The 18,097-nt window shown below is 42.8% G+C and overlaps 1 protein-coding gene across 1 annotated transcript in view; it reads right to left on the bottom strand.

The window, feature by feature from the left end:
* Positions 1 to 17,864, bottom strand: part of Egfl6 (EGF like domain multiple 6) — a 72,336-nt gene extending 54,472 nt beyond the window's left edge. The window contains exon 1 of the mRNA XM_035449812.1: positions 17,797 to 17,864. Within this exon, the coding sequence (XP_035305703.1) occupies positions 17,797 to 17,864 (68 nt within the window). The remainder of the gene's footprint in view (positions 1 to 17,796) is intronic.
* Positions 17,865 to 18,097: the final 233 nt, after the last annotated feature.

Genomic DNA, 18,097 nt, shown 5'->3' on the forward strand with positions numbered 1-18,097 from the left:
GAGTGGAATTGCTGAAATATTGAATATATTAAAATCCCAATTCAAATGTGGAATTATTTGGAGGTGGGGCCTGTGGGAGTCAATTAGATAACAAGAATAGAGTCCTCATAAATGGTATTAGTGCCCTGATAAGAGACAAGAGAAGTAGCTCACTTGAGAAGTCCACACCTGGAAGAGAACCCTCACCTGAATGCAACTGTGCTATCTCTTTGATCCTGGATTTACAATTCCCAGAATTAAGACTTAGGATGGACAGCAGTCAGCCACATGCAGTACGAGAAGGAAGATGACAGGTAGTGGGAACAAAGCGAGTGCAGACTGACATAAGAATCTGTTTATGCTTTCAGAACCCGGAAGATTAGCACAAACAGAGAGAAATGGGAGTGGGTTGGTGTAGGAAGAACATTAATGGTAGGCAAGAATCTTGTAGTCTAGTTAGGGCTCTGAGGTTTTATGTCCTAATGGCAACAGCACAGCAGTGAAGGGAAGCAAGAAGGTTATTTGAAGAAATTTTCTATTAGCCATGTAAAGTAACACATGCCTCTGATCCCAGCACTTGGGAGGTTGTAACAGTCTTTGTTTTGGGCCACCAGCCAACTCACAAATCATGACATGAAGACTTCTTACTAGTTATGAATGCTCAGCCTTAGCTTATGCTTGTCCAACTAGCTCTTATAAATTAATTTAACCTGTTTCTCTTCATCTTTGTTTTGCCTTGGGACTTTTTTTTTTTTACCTTTCTTTCATTGTGTATGTCTTTTTATTTTGCTTCTTCTATGTTTGGCTATCTGGCAGCTGCTTGACTGGCCGGCCCCTGGTGTCTCCCCCTATTTCTCCCTCATTCTCGCTTCTCTTTCTCACCTAGATTCCTCCTCCTACTTATCCTCTCTGCCTGCCTGCCTCACCTATCCCTCTACTGCCTAGCTTTTGGCTGTTCAGGTTTTCATTAGACCAATCAGGGGCTTTAGGCAGGCAAAGCAACACATCTTCACAAGTTAAGCAAATGTAGGATAAATAAATGTAACACAGTTACATATTTAAATACACAGTTCAATATTTCACAATAGGTGGTGGAGGTAGGAGGATCAGGAGTTAAGACCATCCTTATATACATAGTGAATTCAAGGTCAACCTGAGTGTCATGACTAGTTTTATATCAACTTGACACAAACTAGAGTCATCTGAAAGGAGGTAACCTAAGTTGAGAAAATGCCTCTATATGATCTGGCTGTAGGGCATTTTCTTATTAATGATTGGTGGAAGAGGGCCAGCCCATGGTGGGTTGTGCCATCCCTGGGCTAGTGGTCCTGGATTCTATAAGAATGCAGGCTGGGCAAATCCTGAGAAGCAAGCCAGTAAGCAGCACCCCTCCATGACCTCTGCATCAGCTCCTGCTTCAAGGATCCTTCCCTGCTTGAGTTTCTGTCCTGACTTTTTTCAATTATAAAAAGTGATGTGAAGTGTAAGCCAAATAAACTCTTTCCTCCCCAACTTGATTTACGGCCATGGTGTTTCATCACAGCAATTGTAACCCGAATGAAGACACTGGGATATATGAGACATGTTCTCCTCCTCCTCCTCCTCCTCCTCCTCCTCCTCCTCCCCCTCCTCCTCCTCCTCCTCCCCCTCCTCCTCCTCTTCCTCCTCTTCCTCCTCTTCCTCCTCTTCTTCTTCTGATTTTTTTGAGACAGGGTTTCTCTGTAGCTTTGGAGCCTGCCCTGGCTGGCCTCAAACTCACAGATATCTGCCTATCTCTGCCTCCCGAGTTCTGGGATTGAAGGCACATGCCACCTCTGCTAGGGAATGAGACATTTTCTAAGATGGAAAACCAAAACCAACCAACCCAGCAAAACAAAAAACGAATGTCTAGGAAGATGGCACAGCTTGTAAAGTGCATGCTGTGTAACCATGAGGACCTGCGATAGGATCCCCAGCACCTTTATTTAAAAAAAAAAAATGTCAGGAGTGGTGGTGCACACCAGTAACAGACCAGTAACTCCACACTGGTAGGCAGAGATAGGTGGATCTTTGGAGCTAGCTGACCCAGCTAGTCTAGCTGATTTGGTGAACTCCCAAATTCAGTGAGCGATCTGGTCTCAAAAAAGAAATCGGGGAACAATAGTTACTTATGACTCCCACTCCCACGCATGTACACCTGCATGCACACACATTTGATTTTCCTTTAGAGAAACATTCTCATGGGCAGTAATCTGGAGAATGTACTGGAAGTTGGAAGAATCAGAAATGGCAGTGACTCAGAAGATAAATTATGGTTCCTTAGAGTGTAGCAGTAGAGGTAGGAGTGGGTAGGAGGAGATGGATTTGTGATCAGAATATTCACCTATTCATTCTTTCATTTGTTCACTTGATTATTATACTGAGTTCCTACCATGTATTAGGCCTCAGGTTAGTTTTCAAAGCAGTGGTTCTCAAACTTTCACAGGGGTCCCCTAAGACCATCAGAAAACACAGATATTTACATTACTATTCATAACAGTAGCAAAATTACAGTTATGGAGCAGCAGCAAAAGCAATCTTATGGTTGGGGAATCATCACAATATCAGGAACTGTACTAAAGGGTTAAAGGGTCACAGCATTGGGAAGGTTGAGAACTGCTGGTCTAAAGGCTCTAAAGAAACAAGATATCTGCCTCCACAGGCCTGTTATTCTCCTAAGTTGTGTGTAGAGTGTGAGAGGCATGCACATCAGGAGAATGGCAGCGCAATACTTCTGGAATGGGGAATATGGATGGAGGACTATGCTAGGGAACAGGAGAAATGATGTGTTGTAAGATTTTGAAGGCTTGTTACACCAAAAACTTAGTGGAAATGTTGAATAGAAAGCTGGATATTTGGGCCCAATATCTAGGAAGCATGACTCAATTTAGGAAACATCTGTTGGTATATTTTCCTGAATTTGAGGGAGGAGATAATTGGTTAGGAAGAGATGGAGACTTAGGTCAGAGCCCCAAGGAAACCAGCACATAAGAGATGAGCCAAGGAAGAGAGAGGAAGGTTCTGGAAGATGGAGACAGTCCTCAGAGAACAACAGGTATGATGGATTGAATATGAAATGCCACACATGGGCTCAGATGTCTGAATACTTTGCCCCAAGTTGGTGACACTGTTTTAAGAAATTGTGGAACCTTTAGGAGGTAGATCCTTACTTGAGGAGGTGAGATACTGTGGGATAGGCTTCAAGGGTTAGGACCCCATCTACCTCTCTATTCTGTGGTCCAGCTCTGCTATGCACTTCCAATACTATGAACAGAGCCAGCCACCCCATGATGGACTGTATCCCATCCAACCCTGAGCCCAGATAAATAAATCTTTCCTCCCTTAAGCTGGTTATGTCAGGCATTTTGTCACAGTAATGAGAAAGGTGACTGACACACTAGGTTAGTACAGGAAAGCCAAGTGTGGAAAGAGAGTAGGAGCAGCTGAATGGTGAGAGACAGATTAACCTGATGATTTGGATCATGGCTTTCATCCTGAGTCTGGTTATTGGTCCTATATATTAGCACTGTGACCTTCATAAGTTACTTCATCTTTTTATTTCTCAATTACCTCATTTCTGAAATGTGTAGGAAAATTACCTCATGAGTATTTATGATAACGAAACTATTTTGAGCCACTAGTAACAGTAAATTCTCCCCAACTGATGGCTTGTTATTAGCCCTAGCTGTGGGATTAACTGTAGGGGGATTTATCTGTCTCATCAGCCAGCTCTCAAATAACCACATGGAGACTTATTAATTATGAAAGTTAGAAACAGATTAGGCTTGTTTCTAACTAGCTCTTATAACTTAAATTAACCAATTTCTATTAATCTATGTGCTGCCCTGAGGCTCCTTTACTTCATCTATGTACTGTCCATACTGCTTTCCTGCTTCCTCCTCTCCTTGAGTCTCTTCTCTTCTTCCCAGCATCCTTTGTGCCTGGAAAAGCCTGCCTAGCTATTGGTTGTTCAGCTTTTTATTAAACCAATCAGAGTGACGTCTTCACAATGCACAAAAAGATTATTCCACAACAAGTAACATTAATAGATGTGTTGATTTTCAGAAGAGAACACGTTTCCCACAGAAGAGTCTACCTTAGAACCCCTGCCTACATCAGGGGAAGTTGTGGCCTTGCTTAAATGTGATGATAGATTTCCAAGAGCAGAATCATTGAAGTTCTTTGTCAACTATGTCTGTAATGTTGGAAGTCTTCAAGGTGCATTCTTATGGTTACCATAAAAATATTGTGAACAAATCAAGATTCCTTCTCCACTACAAAAGATACCTTTCCCATCACAAATGCAGCTTTGTAGTTCAGCTCTGTTGGAAGGTTGTAATCTTAGACCCAGGCACAGTGGCCCATGGCTGGAATCTCTGGAAGCCTAAGCAGGAAAAACATGAGTGTAAAGCTAGCCTGGGATATACAGCAATTTTCAGAACAGCCTGGATTAAGCAGGGAGACATTTTCTCAAAAACATAAAAAAGAACTTAAGAGCTGGAGATATGGCTCAGTGGTTAAGAGCACTTGCTGCTTTTGCAGAGGATCCAGATTCAGTTCCCAGCACCCACAAGGCAGATCATACTAATTGTAATCCTAATTCCAGAGGATCTGACACCTTCTGACCAATGCAGGTACCAAGAACTTAGGTGGTTTACACATATATGTTCAGACAGAAGACTCATACAAAAATAAAAATAAATAAACCTTTAAAAACGTCTAGTCTTACTTTCACTTATTTCAAAAGGTAGACAAGGAACTGGGAATATGGCTCAATAGATAAAATGTTTGAGGTTCAGAGGTTTGGATCCCTAGAGTCTAAGTAGAAAGACAGTCAGGTATGGTGGCTGCCTGGAATCTTAGCACTTTTGTGAGGCAGAGAGAAAGCATTCCTAGGGTAAGCTCACTAGCCAGACTACCCAGACTTGGCAAGTTCTGGGTTCATCAAGAAATGCTGCCTCAGTAATTACACCCACACTCATACCTAGCCACGTGCCCCTCACATGCAACCATGCATACACACATGCACACACACCATATACACACAAATGCAAAATGCAAATGATATTTGATTGAGAACTCCATAATAAGTCCTGATATTCAGACAGTAACACAAATCAAAACACAATAGTTTGGCCAGAGACTGCTTCATGAGTAATAGCAATATGTTCTCTGCACATGTTCTAAAGAAGACCTGATGTCTTGAAGGAGCAGTCTAGGAAAAACCATCAGAGGACATAAAATACACCAGAGGAAAATGAGTCAATAAACTAGCAGCATGTCTTGTAATTAGTAAGTGTGAGGTCTGTGCATTTGCCAAGTTTGGAGAATATGCTTCAAAGGGCTAGCCACAACTGGGATTTTACTGGTTTAATCATCAGAATCTACATCTGGCCATGAAAATGAAAAAAAAGTCACTCAAAGAGGGAAAAGCATTAGTATATAGAATTGCCAAAAACTAACTTGCTGATTTTAGATGTCATATGAAATTGATTTATTACACCATGAATCCAGTTTTGTATTCTGCATTGCTAGTTTTGAAAGTGCACATGTGCCTCTATTTAAATAAAATAGAAATAAAATAATTAATTATTTAACTATTTATATTTAAGTGGAGACAATATGGTCTGGAGGAAGGAAGGAATCCTGGACAAGCAGGCATGACATGCATGATGATAGCACAGTGCATAGCTTGGGAAAATGAAATTCAGAGTTCTCAGGAAAAAAAAGCTTAATTTACTTCTCCCTGGTATAGAATGATATTTCAAATTAATATTATCAAATGACCTGAATTATTTTCCCAGTATCCTCATCTCCTTGTCCTGTGCTTTAAATTCATGTCCACTCTAACTTACCCTTCACTAATTCAATAATTCTTCTAATTAAATACCGAATACCTAGGTGTATTGCAAGTAATGAAACTTGAGTGCTCACATGTGCACTGTGTGTGTGTGTGTGTGTGTGTGTGTGTGTGTGTGTGTGTGTGTGTGTGTGTTTCTGTGCTTATCTGTTCAGGTACCTGTTGAAGTCAGAGTTTGGCACTGAGACGTCTTCCTCACTTGCTTTTCTTCCTTATTTTTTTGAGATAGGGTCTCTCACTGAACCTAGTGTTCCCCATTTTGGCTAAACTGCCTGGCCAGTGAGCCTTGGGGAACCATCTGTCTTCCCCACCCTGCTCCAAGCACTGGGGTTATAGGCATGTGCCACTATGCTCAGCTTTTTGTCTGTGGATGACAGGGATCTGAACTCAGGCCCTCATGCTTGTACAGAAAGCATTTTACCTAGAAATTGCCATTTCTGTACATTTAAAACGTCTGTTACTTCATATTTCTACCTTTGGAAGCCTGGATGGGTATGCCACTCGCTCAGTCCTCTGTCCCCGCATCCCTCTCTTTAGCTCTCAGGTATAAGACCCAGAGGACTCAGGGAATCCAGTCTTGAGGCAGGGGAATGTCAACATAGGTGATCAAGTCTTAGTGGCGAGCAGGCTCCAAGCAGAGAGAGTTTGAACTAAATGTTGACTTGCCCAGAATTCCTTTAATGCTTTATACACATTGCTGTCTACATTGATCAAATTCATCAGAAAATCTCTGGCTCCACAGCTGGAGTCAATTTAGAAACATTCCAAGGATTGTGTAAGTAGTGTAGTATTTCTGCCCAGGATTCCTTATTTTCTGCAAAAATAGAAGGTGCCAGGATCTTTAGTATGCTCAATGCTGATCAGTTTCCAGAAAACACCATAAAACTTTCCAAGACAGATTGAGAAGGTAAATTTCTTTTGCTGCTGTTCAAACACATTTTAATATTGTTCTATAAATAAAAGGTTTTCTAAATAAGGATAACTAGAGCAAGCAATGGGGATTTCTTTTTTAAGATTTGCTTACTTATTTTATTTTTAATGATGTATATGTGTGTGTGTATACATGGATATGAATATAATACATGAAGAAGAGAGTGTTGGATCCCTGGAACTGGAGTTACAGGCAGTTTTAAACTATACAATGTGGGTGCTAGGATCCAAACTGAGGTCCCCTGTAAGAATAGTACATGTTCTTCACTGCTGGGCCATCTCTCTAGCCTCCATGAGAGTATTTTTGTTACTGACTTTTAAAAATCATTCACACAGTATGGCAAGGTCATTCATTGTATAAAATTGGTTAAATAAGCTTTGAGTTCTCATCCATCATTGTTTTTGTATTTGTACATTCACATGTGTACATGTGTGTGCACAAATCTGTGTGCATGTGCAGGTTAGAAGACAATCTTAGGTGTGATTCTTTAGGATCTGTCTACCTTATTTGTTTGAGACAGGGTACCCCATTGGCCTGTACTTTTCCAATTACTAGCTGGCAGGCTGGTGAGGCCCAGGAGTCCACATATTTTTGCCTTCTCTGCACTGGGATTGTTATATGTATCTTTCTCCTCTTGTTTAGATATTGTGTTTGCATAGCTCATTTAAAAATGTAATTTATAATTAAGAACAGATTATAGATAGTTGCCTATAATATTCAAAACTTATAGTTAAGTTAGATTTTCCTGATATACAGATGTATTTGAGATGGATAGATATTCTTCAAAACTTTCAAGGCCTTCAGATTGTGGCATTTAAAATGGTTTAGGGATTTTCATGACTATGAGACACAACTGCTCCTGGCAATACCAATTACTTCAGAGAGGAATATTGGCATCACAGAACCTTGTTATGGAGTTTGCTTTCAATATGGTAAGACTATCCATTTGGGCAAGAAACTATTCTTGCCTGTACTGTTTGATAGATTGGACATGCAGGAGCCTCAGGAAAATGACTGCTGAATTTGCAAAACAAGACAGTCCTGAGGGATTCCTGCTTCATGGAAGAATCTGCCAGACATGCTGCAGGACACAGAAAAAATGACTGACAAACTGCCAACGCAGGGGGACAAGTTTAAAATTTCCTGCTTTGCTGAGAAGTCTGCCAGATACATTATGGCCTGTAGGCTGAAGTCAGATGCCCCAACATTATAGAGGAACTTTGGTGACTGTCTAGGCAGCAAGATGGCTCTGTCTAAATTCTAGAGTTCATATACTATCCTTCTGTGGTCTTTGATGGAGTTGAAGACAGATAGTTATGTTTATAGTTTTCCTTAGTTAGGATTAAAGATAAGTTACATATAAGACTTTAGACTCACAAAGATAGGATAGATGATGGAATACTTTCTTTAAATCTTGCTAAATGTTAATGTACTAAATATTGTGATTATAGTTCTTGCTTAATAACTGTTTTGTTATATATAATTTTACTATGTTAAAGTTAAAACCCTTCTTTTATTTAGACAGAAAAGAGGAGATGATGGGGAATGTTCTTCTGTGTATGTTTGTCTTATTGGTTGATGAATAAAGCACTGTTGGCCAATAGGAAAGCAAGATAGATGGGACTAGGCCACAAGGAGGATTCTGGGAAGTGTAGGCAGAGAGGGGTCATCATGGGATTCCAGGAAGTGATGTATGGGGCATAATCAAAATATAAGCAGGAACAAACAGGAAGTTGCTTTCCTCTCTTCTCTTCTCTGTGGACACGCTGAGCAGTCGGCATTTAGGATGCCAGAGGAGTAAGAGGTCTTTGGACCTTTCTCCGGTAAGATAAGACCACATGGAAATACATTGATTAGTGGTTATGGATTAAGAATAAGAAACCTTAGCCAACTGCCAACAGCTTTATAACTAATATAGTGTCTGCTTGTTTCTTTGGGGCAGAGAAGGGCAGCAGGACAAAGCTGGGCCAGAGAAAACTCACATTACAAAATGGCGCCCAGTGTGAGACATGAATTTGAACCTGACAACAGCTTAAAAAGGGATTTTAGAAACAAAAGAACAAAGACAAGCATGGCTTCTTGGTAGCAGCATTTTCTCGTGTGGTCTCTGTTTTGCTAGAGACAAGCAGAGACTTGCACGGCTCCTTTAAGGGAGGTTTCCTGACTCAGCATAAATGGAAAAACCACAGGGCTCTTTTAAAAGGTCCTGCTAACAATTGAATGTGTGTATGAGCAGCTGGCAGTGGCAGTGACCACATCTCCAAACCGTCAGCATGTTGCTTCATGGTAGCATAGACCAAGACGGTGAGCACAACTCTCAGTGCTGGTGACAAATGTAACCCCACCATCTTGGAAAGACAGTGGCTAAAACAGCTGCCACTTTAATTTTAGCAATGTTGTTTAGCAGATAAGAGACATGTGGCCAGAAAAAGATAAACATATACAATAAAGACAGAATCAAATGAAGAAAAACCTCTAAAGGTTTACAGTGTGTTTAAAAATATATGTAGGATATATTATATATATATATATATATATATATATATATATATATATATGCACTTGGGAGAGAAAAAGAAACATGATAAAGTAGGTTTAAAAAAAAGAAATAGAGTAATAGAGTAGCTGGGCTAGCAGTTTCTGCCCAGCTATGTCACTTCCTTCCTGGTCTGTACAGACCTCCAGACCTCTATGGTTAGCTGGTGGCAAACTCCATTCTCTGACCCCCAGACAGGCTTTATTTGTGCAAGAGAGATATCACTACAGGGATTACAAGCATGTACCACCAAGGCCAATTTTTAAAATGTTGGTTCTGGAGATTAAACACAGTCTTCATGTCTTCAGCAAGGCAAGTACTTATTCACTCAGCTGTCTCCCTAGCCCTGAGTTCTTACCCATCCTCAAGAGACAGAGTAAAAGTCCAAGTTATCTCAAACCATACCACTCTCAAGATCTATAGTGATTTAAGAACAAGAGCCCACCATGCTGGTCCTGGGGCTACCACTCAGGTTGTCAGGCTTGGCACCCTGTACCCTTAGCCATTGAGCCATCTCATTGACCCTGAAGTCACATTTTGAAGTCAAGTACACAGAGATGGGATCGTAAACACTAGGAATAGAACAATCACCTAGGGAGACTGTAGATAAGGAAAGCCAAAAGTTTGATTCTTACAGAAAGGAGCCTGTAAAGAAGGCGATGAGGAAGTACATACCATGTTTGTCTTTTTGTGACTAGGTTACCTCACTCAAAGACTCTAAGAGAAAAATGCATGGACCCCACAGAATGGGAAGGGGCAGGATCTCCTGAGTTAATCGGGAGCATGAGGGTAGGGGAGAGGGAGCTGGCAGAATGAGAGGAGGATAAGAGGAGGGGAGAGGAGGAAATGGAGGAGCAGAAAGGTTGAGTCAGGGGAAGAATAGAGAAGAGCAGAATGAGAGATACCATAACGGAGGGAGCCATTATAGGTCCAAGGAGAGATCTGGCACTAGGGAGATTTCCAGAGATCTCCAAGGATGACACCAACTGACAATCTAGACAATGGTGGAGAAGCTACCCTAAATGCCCTTCCCCTAAAATGAGACTGATGACTACTTAATATGCCATCCTAGAGCCCTCATCCAGTGGCTGATGGAAGCAGAGGCAGACACCCACAGATATACACTGAACTGAACTCTGGAACCAGTTGCAGAGAGGGAGGAATGAAGATCAAAGGGGTAGGGATCAGGCTGGTGAAACCCACAGAAACAGCTGGCTTGAACAAGGGGGAGTACATGGAGACCACCATGGGACTGATCCAGGATCCCTGAACGTAGATGTCAGTGAGGAGGCCTCAGCACTCTATGGGGCCCCTGGTAGTGCATCAGTATTTATCCCTAGTGTAAGAAGGGACTTTGAGAGTCCATCCCACGTGAAGGGATGTTCTCTTGGCCTGGACACATGGGGGAGGGCCTAGGCCAGGCCCAGGATGATGTTGTGGACTTTGGGGAGCCCCCATGGAGGGCTCTACCCTCCCTGAGGAGCAGAGGGGGAATGGGTTGGGAGACTTGTGGGGGGCTGGGGAGAGGGGAGGGAGAGGGAGAAGGGATTGACGTGTGAAGCAAGCTTGTTCCTAATTTGAACTAATTAAAAAAAAAAGATGAGCAAACAGCAGGGGGGAAAATCAATGCATTGTGAGGGGTTATCAACTGTGTCTGCAGAGTCTTTCATATTCTTTCTTGCAAAAGATGAAGCTTGCTTTTCCTGCTGTCCTTGCTGGCTTTTAATGAACAGCGCACCTTGGGAGTGATGAGGGTAACTTCCTGGATGAGGACACCAAAGGCACTGTGGTTTCTTCCTTGTCCTTTCACTTCCTTGTCCCTTCCTTGTCCTAGGGGAGTCAGCTGACATACTGTAAGGACAGTCAAGCCACTTTAATGGAGGAGTGTTCACACTGAAAAGTTATGAGACTTCCAGTCAACAACCATGAAAGTGTGCCATCTTGGAAGAGGATCCTCTAGACAATGTCAAGCTTGTGGATGACAGTGGCATTGGCCAAAGCTTGACTACAAACTTGGGACAAGCCTGTCTTTCTGCTGTGAACCTAAAATTGCTCTCAATAAAATAAAGTTCATGAAAAACAGTCCCAAATCCCCAGGCAGCTAAGCTTGAAACTCCCCACCTACAGAAATTATGTGAGACGAGAAAAATGTTTTAATAAGAAGTTTTGAAACATTTTGCAGTTCAGTAACAGATAGCAAGGAGATGTGGCCAGCAACCAAGGTAAACGAATACTGAAGAGCAAGCTGATAATACTTGTAAAGTTGTTTACTGGTTCTGGTGTATTGGGTTCTAATCATGCACTCATCAAATCCAAGATGCCAAGGATTACTAGTACACTGCTGTTGCATACATTAGGAAAGCAAAACCACTTCAGAATAAACTATGGCTCATTACCATAATGATAACCCTGAGCAGTCTTGTCATGATTTTGGGCATGAATTAATCATGACTGTGTTAGATTTAAAAATGGCATAGCCTACAATGGCCTGCTTTACTCTCTAGCACTCTTGGAATGAAGTCCACGCTCATTAGCTTGGCATCCCAGCTTCCTTGCAGCCTGGTTCCAGCCTCCCTTCTTTGGTTCTTGGCAGGTACTGTGGGTTCATGATGACCAGTCTACCCTTTGTACCTGGGTCTGTCTTCCTTCTACATTCTCCTTTTACAGGCACATATCCATCCATTTGTTACCTTATTGCTATGCAAAACCACCATCAATTTAACACTGACTGACTTGCTTTCTCCTACATTTTATAGCTGATGGATGCACATTCATCAATGAGGATAATTCAAATGCCAGGCCCTGGGCCCTGTTTTCAGTTTTCCCTGTCTCTTTCAGACTCAATTTCTCTCTCATCTATATTCTACAGAATATTTTTTCTTTCTTTTATTTTCTCTTTCTTTCTTTTTTAAACACAATATCTCACATATCCCAGGCTGACCTTGAACTTGCTATATAACGGAGGATGACTTTGAACTCCCAATCCTCCTGCCTTCACCTCCTGAGTGGAGGATTCCAGGTTTTCAATGCCATACACAGTTCATGTGGTACTGAGGCTCCAACCCAAGATTTTGTGTATGCTAGGCAAGCACCCTACCAACTGAGTTACATCTGAAAACCCTGAAAAATTTTCTCCTCAAGACAGGGTTTCTCTGTGTAACAGCCCTAGCTGTCCTGGAACTTTCTCTGTAGACCAGGCTGGCCTTGAACTCACAGAGATCTGCCTGCCTCTGCCTCCCGAGGGCTGGGATTAAAAGTGTGCACCACCAGCACCTGGCTGAAATTTATCTTTTAATTACTTCTTTTGTTTTGGGGGGATTAGAAATAATTATATCATTTCTCATTTCCCTTTCCCCCCTCTCAATCCTCCCATATATCACTACTTGCTCTTTTAAATTCATGGTATCTCTTTTCATTGTTGTTACATGCATATATGTATATACATATATTCCTAAATATAATTTTGTATATAGTGTATACACAATATAAATAAATGGCATAATATGTATAGCTGTTCCTATCTGTTCCTCTGAAACTGTTCACTTATTGTTTATGCACAAGTAACATTATTTGCCTTTTTCATCCCTTTGGTTTGGTCTTTTTTTGTTTTTTAGATCTTTTTCATCTCTTCAGCTTACAAACAAAGAAAGACATTTTTTTTTCTGGGCCTACCAAGTGCTTTAATGGGGACAGTAAATAGATATGTATCTCTGGCATCCAGGAGAATGTTTGAACATGCCATTGTTCAGTTATTGTTGTTAAATTGGACCCAATTAATTTTAACTCCTTCTGGAATTTGTCTTCATCATTGCAATCTGGAGATTTAAAACAGTTTCTCTCTGTGTGTGGTATATATGTGTATACATGTTTACATGTGTGAAGGCTTCTTCAGTCACTCTGTAAATGATGATTTTTTTAAAGACAGAGTCTCTCACTAACCCCGGAAGTTACTGATTTAGCTAGGCTGGCTGACCAGCAAGTCCCAGAGATCCTTTCATTTCAGCCTTCCCAGTATTGGGATTCCAAACCTGCACCATTGTACCCCAGCTTTTCTGAGGATGCTGGGGAGGGAACTCAGGTCCTAGTGTTTATGCAGCAAGTACTTTACCACCCCCTCCCACCCAGCCATGTCCTCAGCCCTAAAACATTTTAGTTATTGAAAGCAATACACTGGGATCTGGTAAATTATCTAAGAGAACTAATCAGTACTACAGATCACTTGTATGTGGTAGAAAGAAAGATTTAACCTCTTGTGGGGGACACCATGAATTTGAAAGCTGACGGTTGTTTACTTTGATATTCCAAGTAAGTCAATCACAGACCCTTTTATAATTCCATTTACCATAAACCCCATATCACCTTAGGGTACCTGTCTGCTTTGCTTCCACTTTCTCCAGAGGGGTTTGCATTCTAGAAGTTGTTAGTAGAACATGGGTCCTAAGGGGCTTCCTGTCCCACCAGCCCAGTGACAAATGGGTGTATCACAGTACACAGAGTTTCATGTACTCTTTTTTCTGATTTTTAAATTTATTATCATTGCATGTGTGCCTGCATGTGGATGATGTGGGGGGGCACTTGTACCATGGTGTGGGTGTGGGGGTCAGAGGATAGCTCTGTGGAGTTGCTTCTCCCCTTCCATGTTTATGTGGGCTCTGGGGATTGAACTCAGGTCCATAGGCTTGCATAGTAAGTGCTTTTACCTACTGAGTCACATCACGAGTTCCCAGCTTCATTTCTTGACATTCAAGAACTTTTTTCTGTTGGCAGGAGCCAGTTTTTCCTATGGACATGGGAGGCAAAAAGTACAAGAACCTTCCACCCCAAACCTCTTATTCATTTGACTAGAGTATAGCCTTTGTTGCTTGCCTTTGGAAACACAGGTCTGAGGCTCATGTCCAACTGTCCCTACACAGGATTAAGTCATCTAGTGGTCACTTATTTTTGCCAATGTCCCTCCCCTTCCAATGGTATCCCTTTATATTGTCCATCCTTTCCCTCTTTCCTGGCAGAGCATCCCAGGGTACCTGCCAATCTTTCTACACTGAGATTGCTCCTGAGAGAAGATGGTGGCAATATTGGAAGGATGAAAAATTTGTCTTACACAGCTCCCTAGATCATGATGAGGGAGACGTTACAAGTGTGGTCGAAGTGTTTTGAGATTTCCCTGGATTATCCACGTGGGCTTCCTACAATCACAAAGGGTTTTCATAATGGGAGGAAAACAAGGAAGAGAGGAGGCCAGGTAGTAAAGGGCGAAGAGATGGGATTTATTTCCACAAGCCAAGAAGCTCAAAGAGAAAGGGACAGATTCTCCTTTGGAGCCTCTGGAAAGGACTAGCGATACCAACGCCTTAAGTTTAGCCCCACCAGACTCATTTTGGTTTTCTGACTGCCAGCACACTAAGGCAATGAATCTGGGTGCTTTGAAATACAGAAGTTTGTGGGTTAGTTGTATTGGAGACACTTCCATACTAGGGCTACTCTCCATGTAGCCTGTGGTTAGCAGGAAGCATCCCCCTTGCTGTGAACCCAGATGTCCCTTCCTCTGTCACACACTCCTTTTACTTGAATTAAATAGGGGAAAGATGTGTAACTGAAATATATTCCAAGTAGAAATTTGCTTCAAATTTACTTCCAAGAACAGCAATGTTAATAGTATATTTATCTTCTATGCCCAAAGGACTGGAGTGTTGGAACTAGAGTTCTAAGTAAATCTTTTTGACCATCGTTGCCTACTGGAAATATAATAACCACATGTGGCCTGTCTGATTTTCTGGTAGTTTTTAAAATGATAAATAAATGAGTAAAATTAATTTCAGTTGCATATTTTATCCAGTGCACTATATCTACAGTGTTACTATCTCAACATGTAACCAATAAAAAAATGACCAGCAAGCTAGTTTCTATTCCTTTTTCCTCCACACTAAATCCTGAGATCCCAATGAATATTTCTCATTTACACCACTTCTCACCTTGGACTGGCTGCATTTCAGGTACATGGTCACCATCATATTTGGTGTTTCGGACATAGTAGGCACAGGGCATCTAAAATAGTCCCGATACCCAAAGGGCATAAAAAGTGCAAGCCAAGCCGAATTCTGATGCCTATAAGAAGGTTAATATACAACTAATGAATTCTTCATTAGATCAGTGGTCACTGTTACCTGTACAATAAGCACCATTTAAGAGGGATATGGTTTTCCAGGTCACACAAGCATGCGAGTGTTCCAATGAAAAAGAATCCGTACTTATTACATTTTGAGACAGGTTCTCAATCAAACTCATTATGTAGATGAGAATGACCAAGAGTGCTTGATCATTTGGCTGCATCCATCCTCTCTCCCAGTGCTGGGATTACAATCAGGCACCACCACACCTGGTTTATTCTACGCTAGGGTTTGAACCCAAGACTTCATGAATGCTAAGCAGGCACTCTACCAACTGGCCTACATACATCCTCAGCTCCCCCCTTTTGTATTTTTAATTAGAAATTTTTCTGTACCAGAAATCTGTATGTACCAGCTATAGGGTTTTTTTTTTCCTGTAAATTTCAGTGAAACGTTAGGAAATACCTAGCAGTTCGTAGGCACACCCCACCCCCCATGTGTGCCTTGCCTTCTTGGTAAATGCGCCCCTCCCAGGTGGAATCTGGAGCTAATTAAACCTGAACTGGGGCAGATACCAAAGTGCCGACCACTTGCCATTTGCAAACCTGTGGAGCAGCTCACCAGCACACCAGCCAAGGAACCTGACACTGTGAAGCAATCACACTTCACATCTTGAAAAGCGCGCAGCACTGCAGTCTTCACAGAGATTTTTCAGGTTCATTTTTTTTTTTTTTGGTTTCTGGAGGGGGGGCCCCTTCAGCTTTTAATTTAATTTGGTGGCACTTTGAAAGTGGATCTTCTGGAGGTCGCTTTGCCTGCTGCTTAAGAACTGTTAATCTCATCTCCACATAGCACTTGGTCTTTCTTGAGGCGGCTTGCTAACAAAACACAACCCTCCAGCGTTCAAGGGAAATGTGATTGGGGCAAATTGCATCTGCTTACATTTTGATCATGGGGAGGAAATTGAAACTTGCAACCATACATTCTGAGAACCTGGTTTGAGGGTTGTTCTGTTTGAACTTCAAAATCCCTTAATACCGTGGCAGACCCTGATGAAAGACTTTTTCCTGTAAATTAAACAAAGTCAGGCCCACCTTTAAGGAGTTGAAGCCAAGCCAAGTGTTTCCCCTCCACCCCTCCTCCTCTCCCTAAAATCAGCACTGAAAAACCTTACTCAGCTGGGAAGGAGCTTGCTTCCCAGGGGACTTTGGGAAATACCTGGATTTTTTTTTCCCCCAAAAGTTGTCCCAACTTGACTGCTGATAGGTGGTTGGTATCCAAGTTGTTACTGGCATCTTATATGAGCCAGAGATGCTGTTAACCGCCCCCCCTCAGAACACAGGAGAGCCTGCCACCACAACAAATGATTATATAACTCGTCTCAAAGGTCATTAGGTCTGCAGTAGAGAAGCCCTACGCGGACATTCAAGGAAGAAGCAAGGAATGCGCCGGCACGCGAGGGCGGGGTGCGGGGTTCCAGGGAGTCTTCCTGAAAAGGCTGCCCTACACTGTAGAGGATTCTGGGCCACGTTGACTGGGGTTATTCCTGCTCTGTCACTTACTGGCCTTGTCTCTTTGGGCAAGTTACTCGACCTTCATTTTCACCTCGTCAAAAACAGGGATGGTAACGATAGTACCTTGAATACAAAGACTTAGGGACTTCTGGTGGGTTTATGGTCTGAAAGTGCTTGGTCTACAAAACACACTATGTCTGTGTTTACTCTGTGGCTCTGTAGCTTTCTCAGGGAAATGTTTCAGGGCCCAGAAAAGCTCATGAATAGAAGGAAGTGGCAAAACCAAGAATGGGTTCAGCTGTCATTTTACCCACGCGAACTTTCCAGTTCATCACCCGAATGCAAAGGCAGCTAGAACCAGAGCCCAGCAACAAGCCACTTCAGTGCTCAACAGTAAATGCTGCGCGTTCTGCATCCTCCTGTTTTTCTTCTTTTCTTCCCCAACAATATTAGCAATTGGTAATCGGTGGGCGTCCTTCAGGGACAGTGGAAGACACTAAGCTCACACCCGCGCTAGGTACTCACGCATCTGCCTGTACCGGAGGTGACTGCAGAGTACCAAAGCTCGCATGCACTTACGGTCTGAGCGTGCAACTTCCCTTCCCCTGTATCTACCCGGCAAACTCAGCCAGGTGGGGCGTGGAATCCACAGACCACCCGAGGCCAAGTCTTGCCCAAGGGGCACAGGGAAGAAAGTCGGTGGGCACTCGGCTCTGGCATCCCGGTGAAATTCATCCCAAGGCACTCAGTTACCTCAGCACCTAGGTGCCCCTTACACAAGCGGGTCAATGAGAAAGGGCTCCAAAAGGAGAGTTCAGGCCCAGGGAAACATGGTCACTGCAGACACTCACCTGGTCCCTACTCCACCTGCCACCCAGGGGAGCAGCAGCAGGAGCGCCAGGCCCCAGGGCGGCTGCATTTTGGCGGGGGGGGGGGCTCGTTCCTGTGCTCCTCAGGACCTGGGACACAGGGGTCACAGCCTCTTCTCTGCTCCGCTGGTCAGGACCTTGGTTTTGCGCGCAGCTGGTGGGCTCCTGGCAGCCGGCACCGAGGGCACAGCCGGATTGGAGAGCTGGGGAACGTTTGGAGCTGCGAGTGGCTGGGGGCGCCCTGGCGAGAGACTCTGCTGGGTGAAGCGCCCCGTGCACCAGC

The sequence above is a fragment of the Cricetulus griseus genome, chromosome X (assembly GCF_003668045.3).
Source record: "Cricetulus griseus strain 17A/GY chromosome X, alternate assembly CriGri-PICRH-1.0, whole genome shotgun sequence".
Lineage (NCBI taxonomy): Eukaryota > Metazoa > Chordata > Mammalia > Rodentia > Cricetidae > Cricetulus > Cricetulus griseus.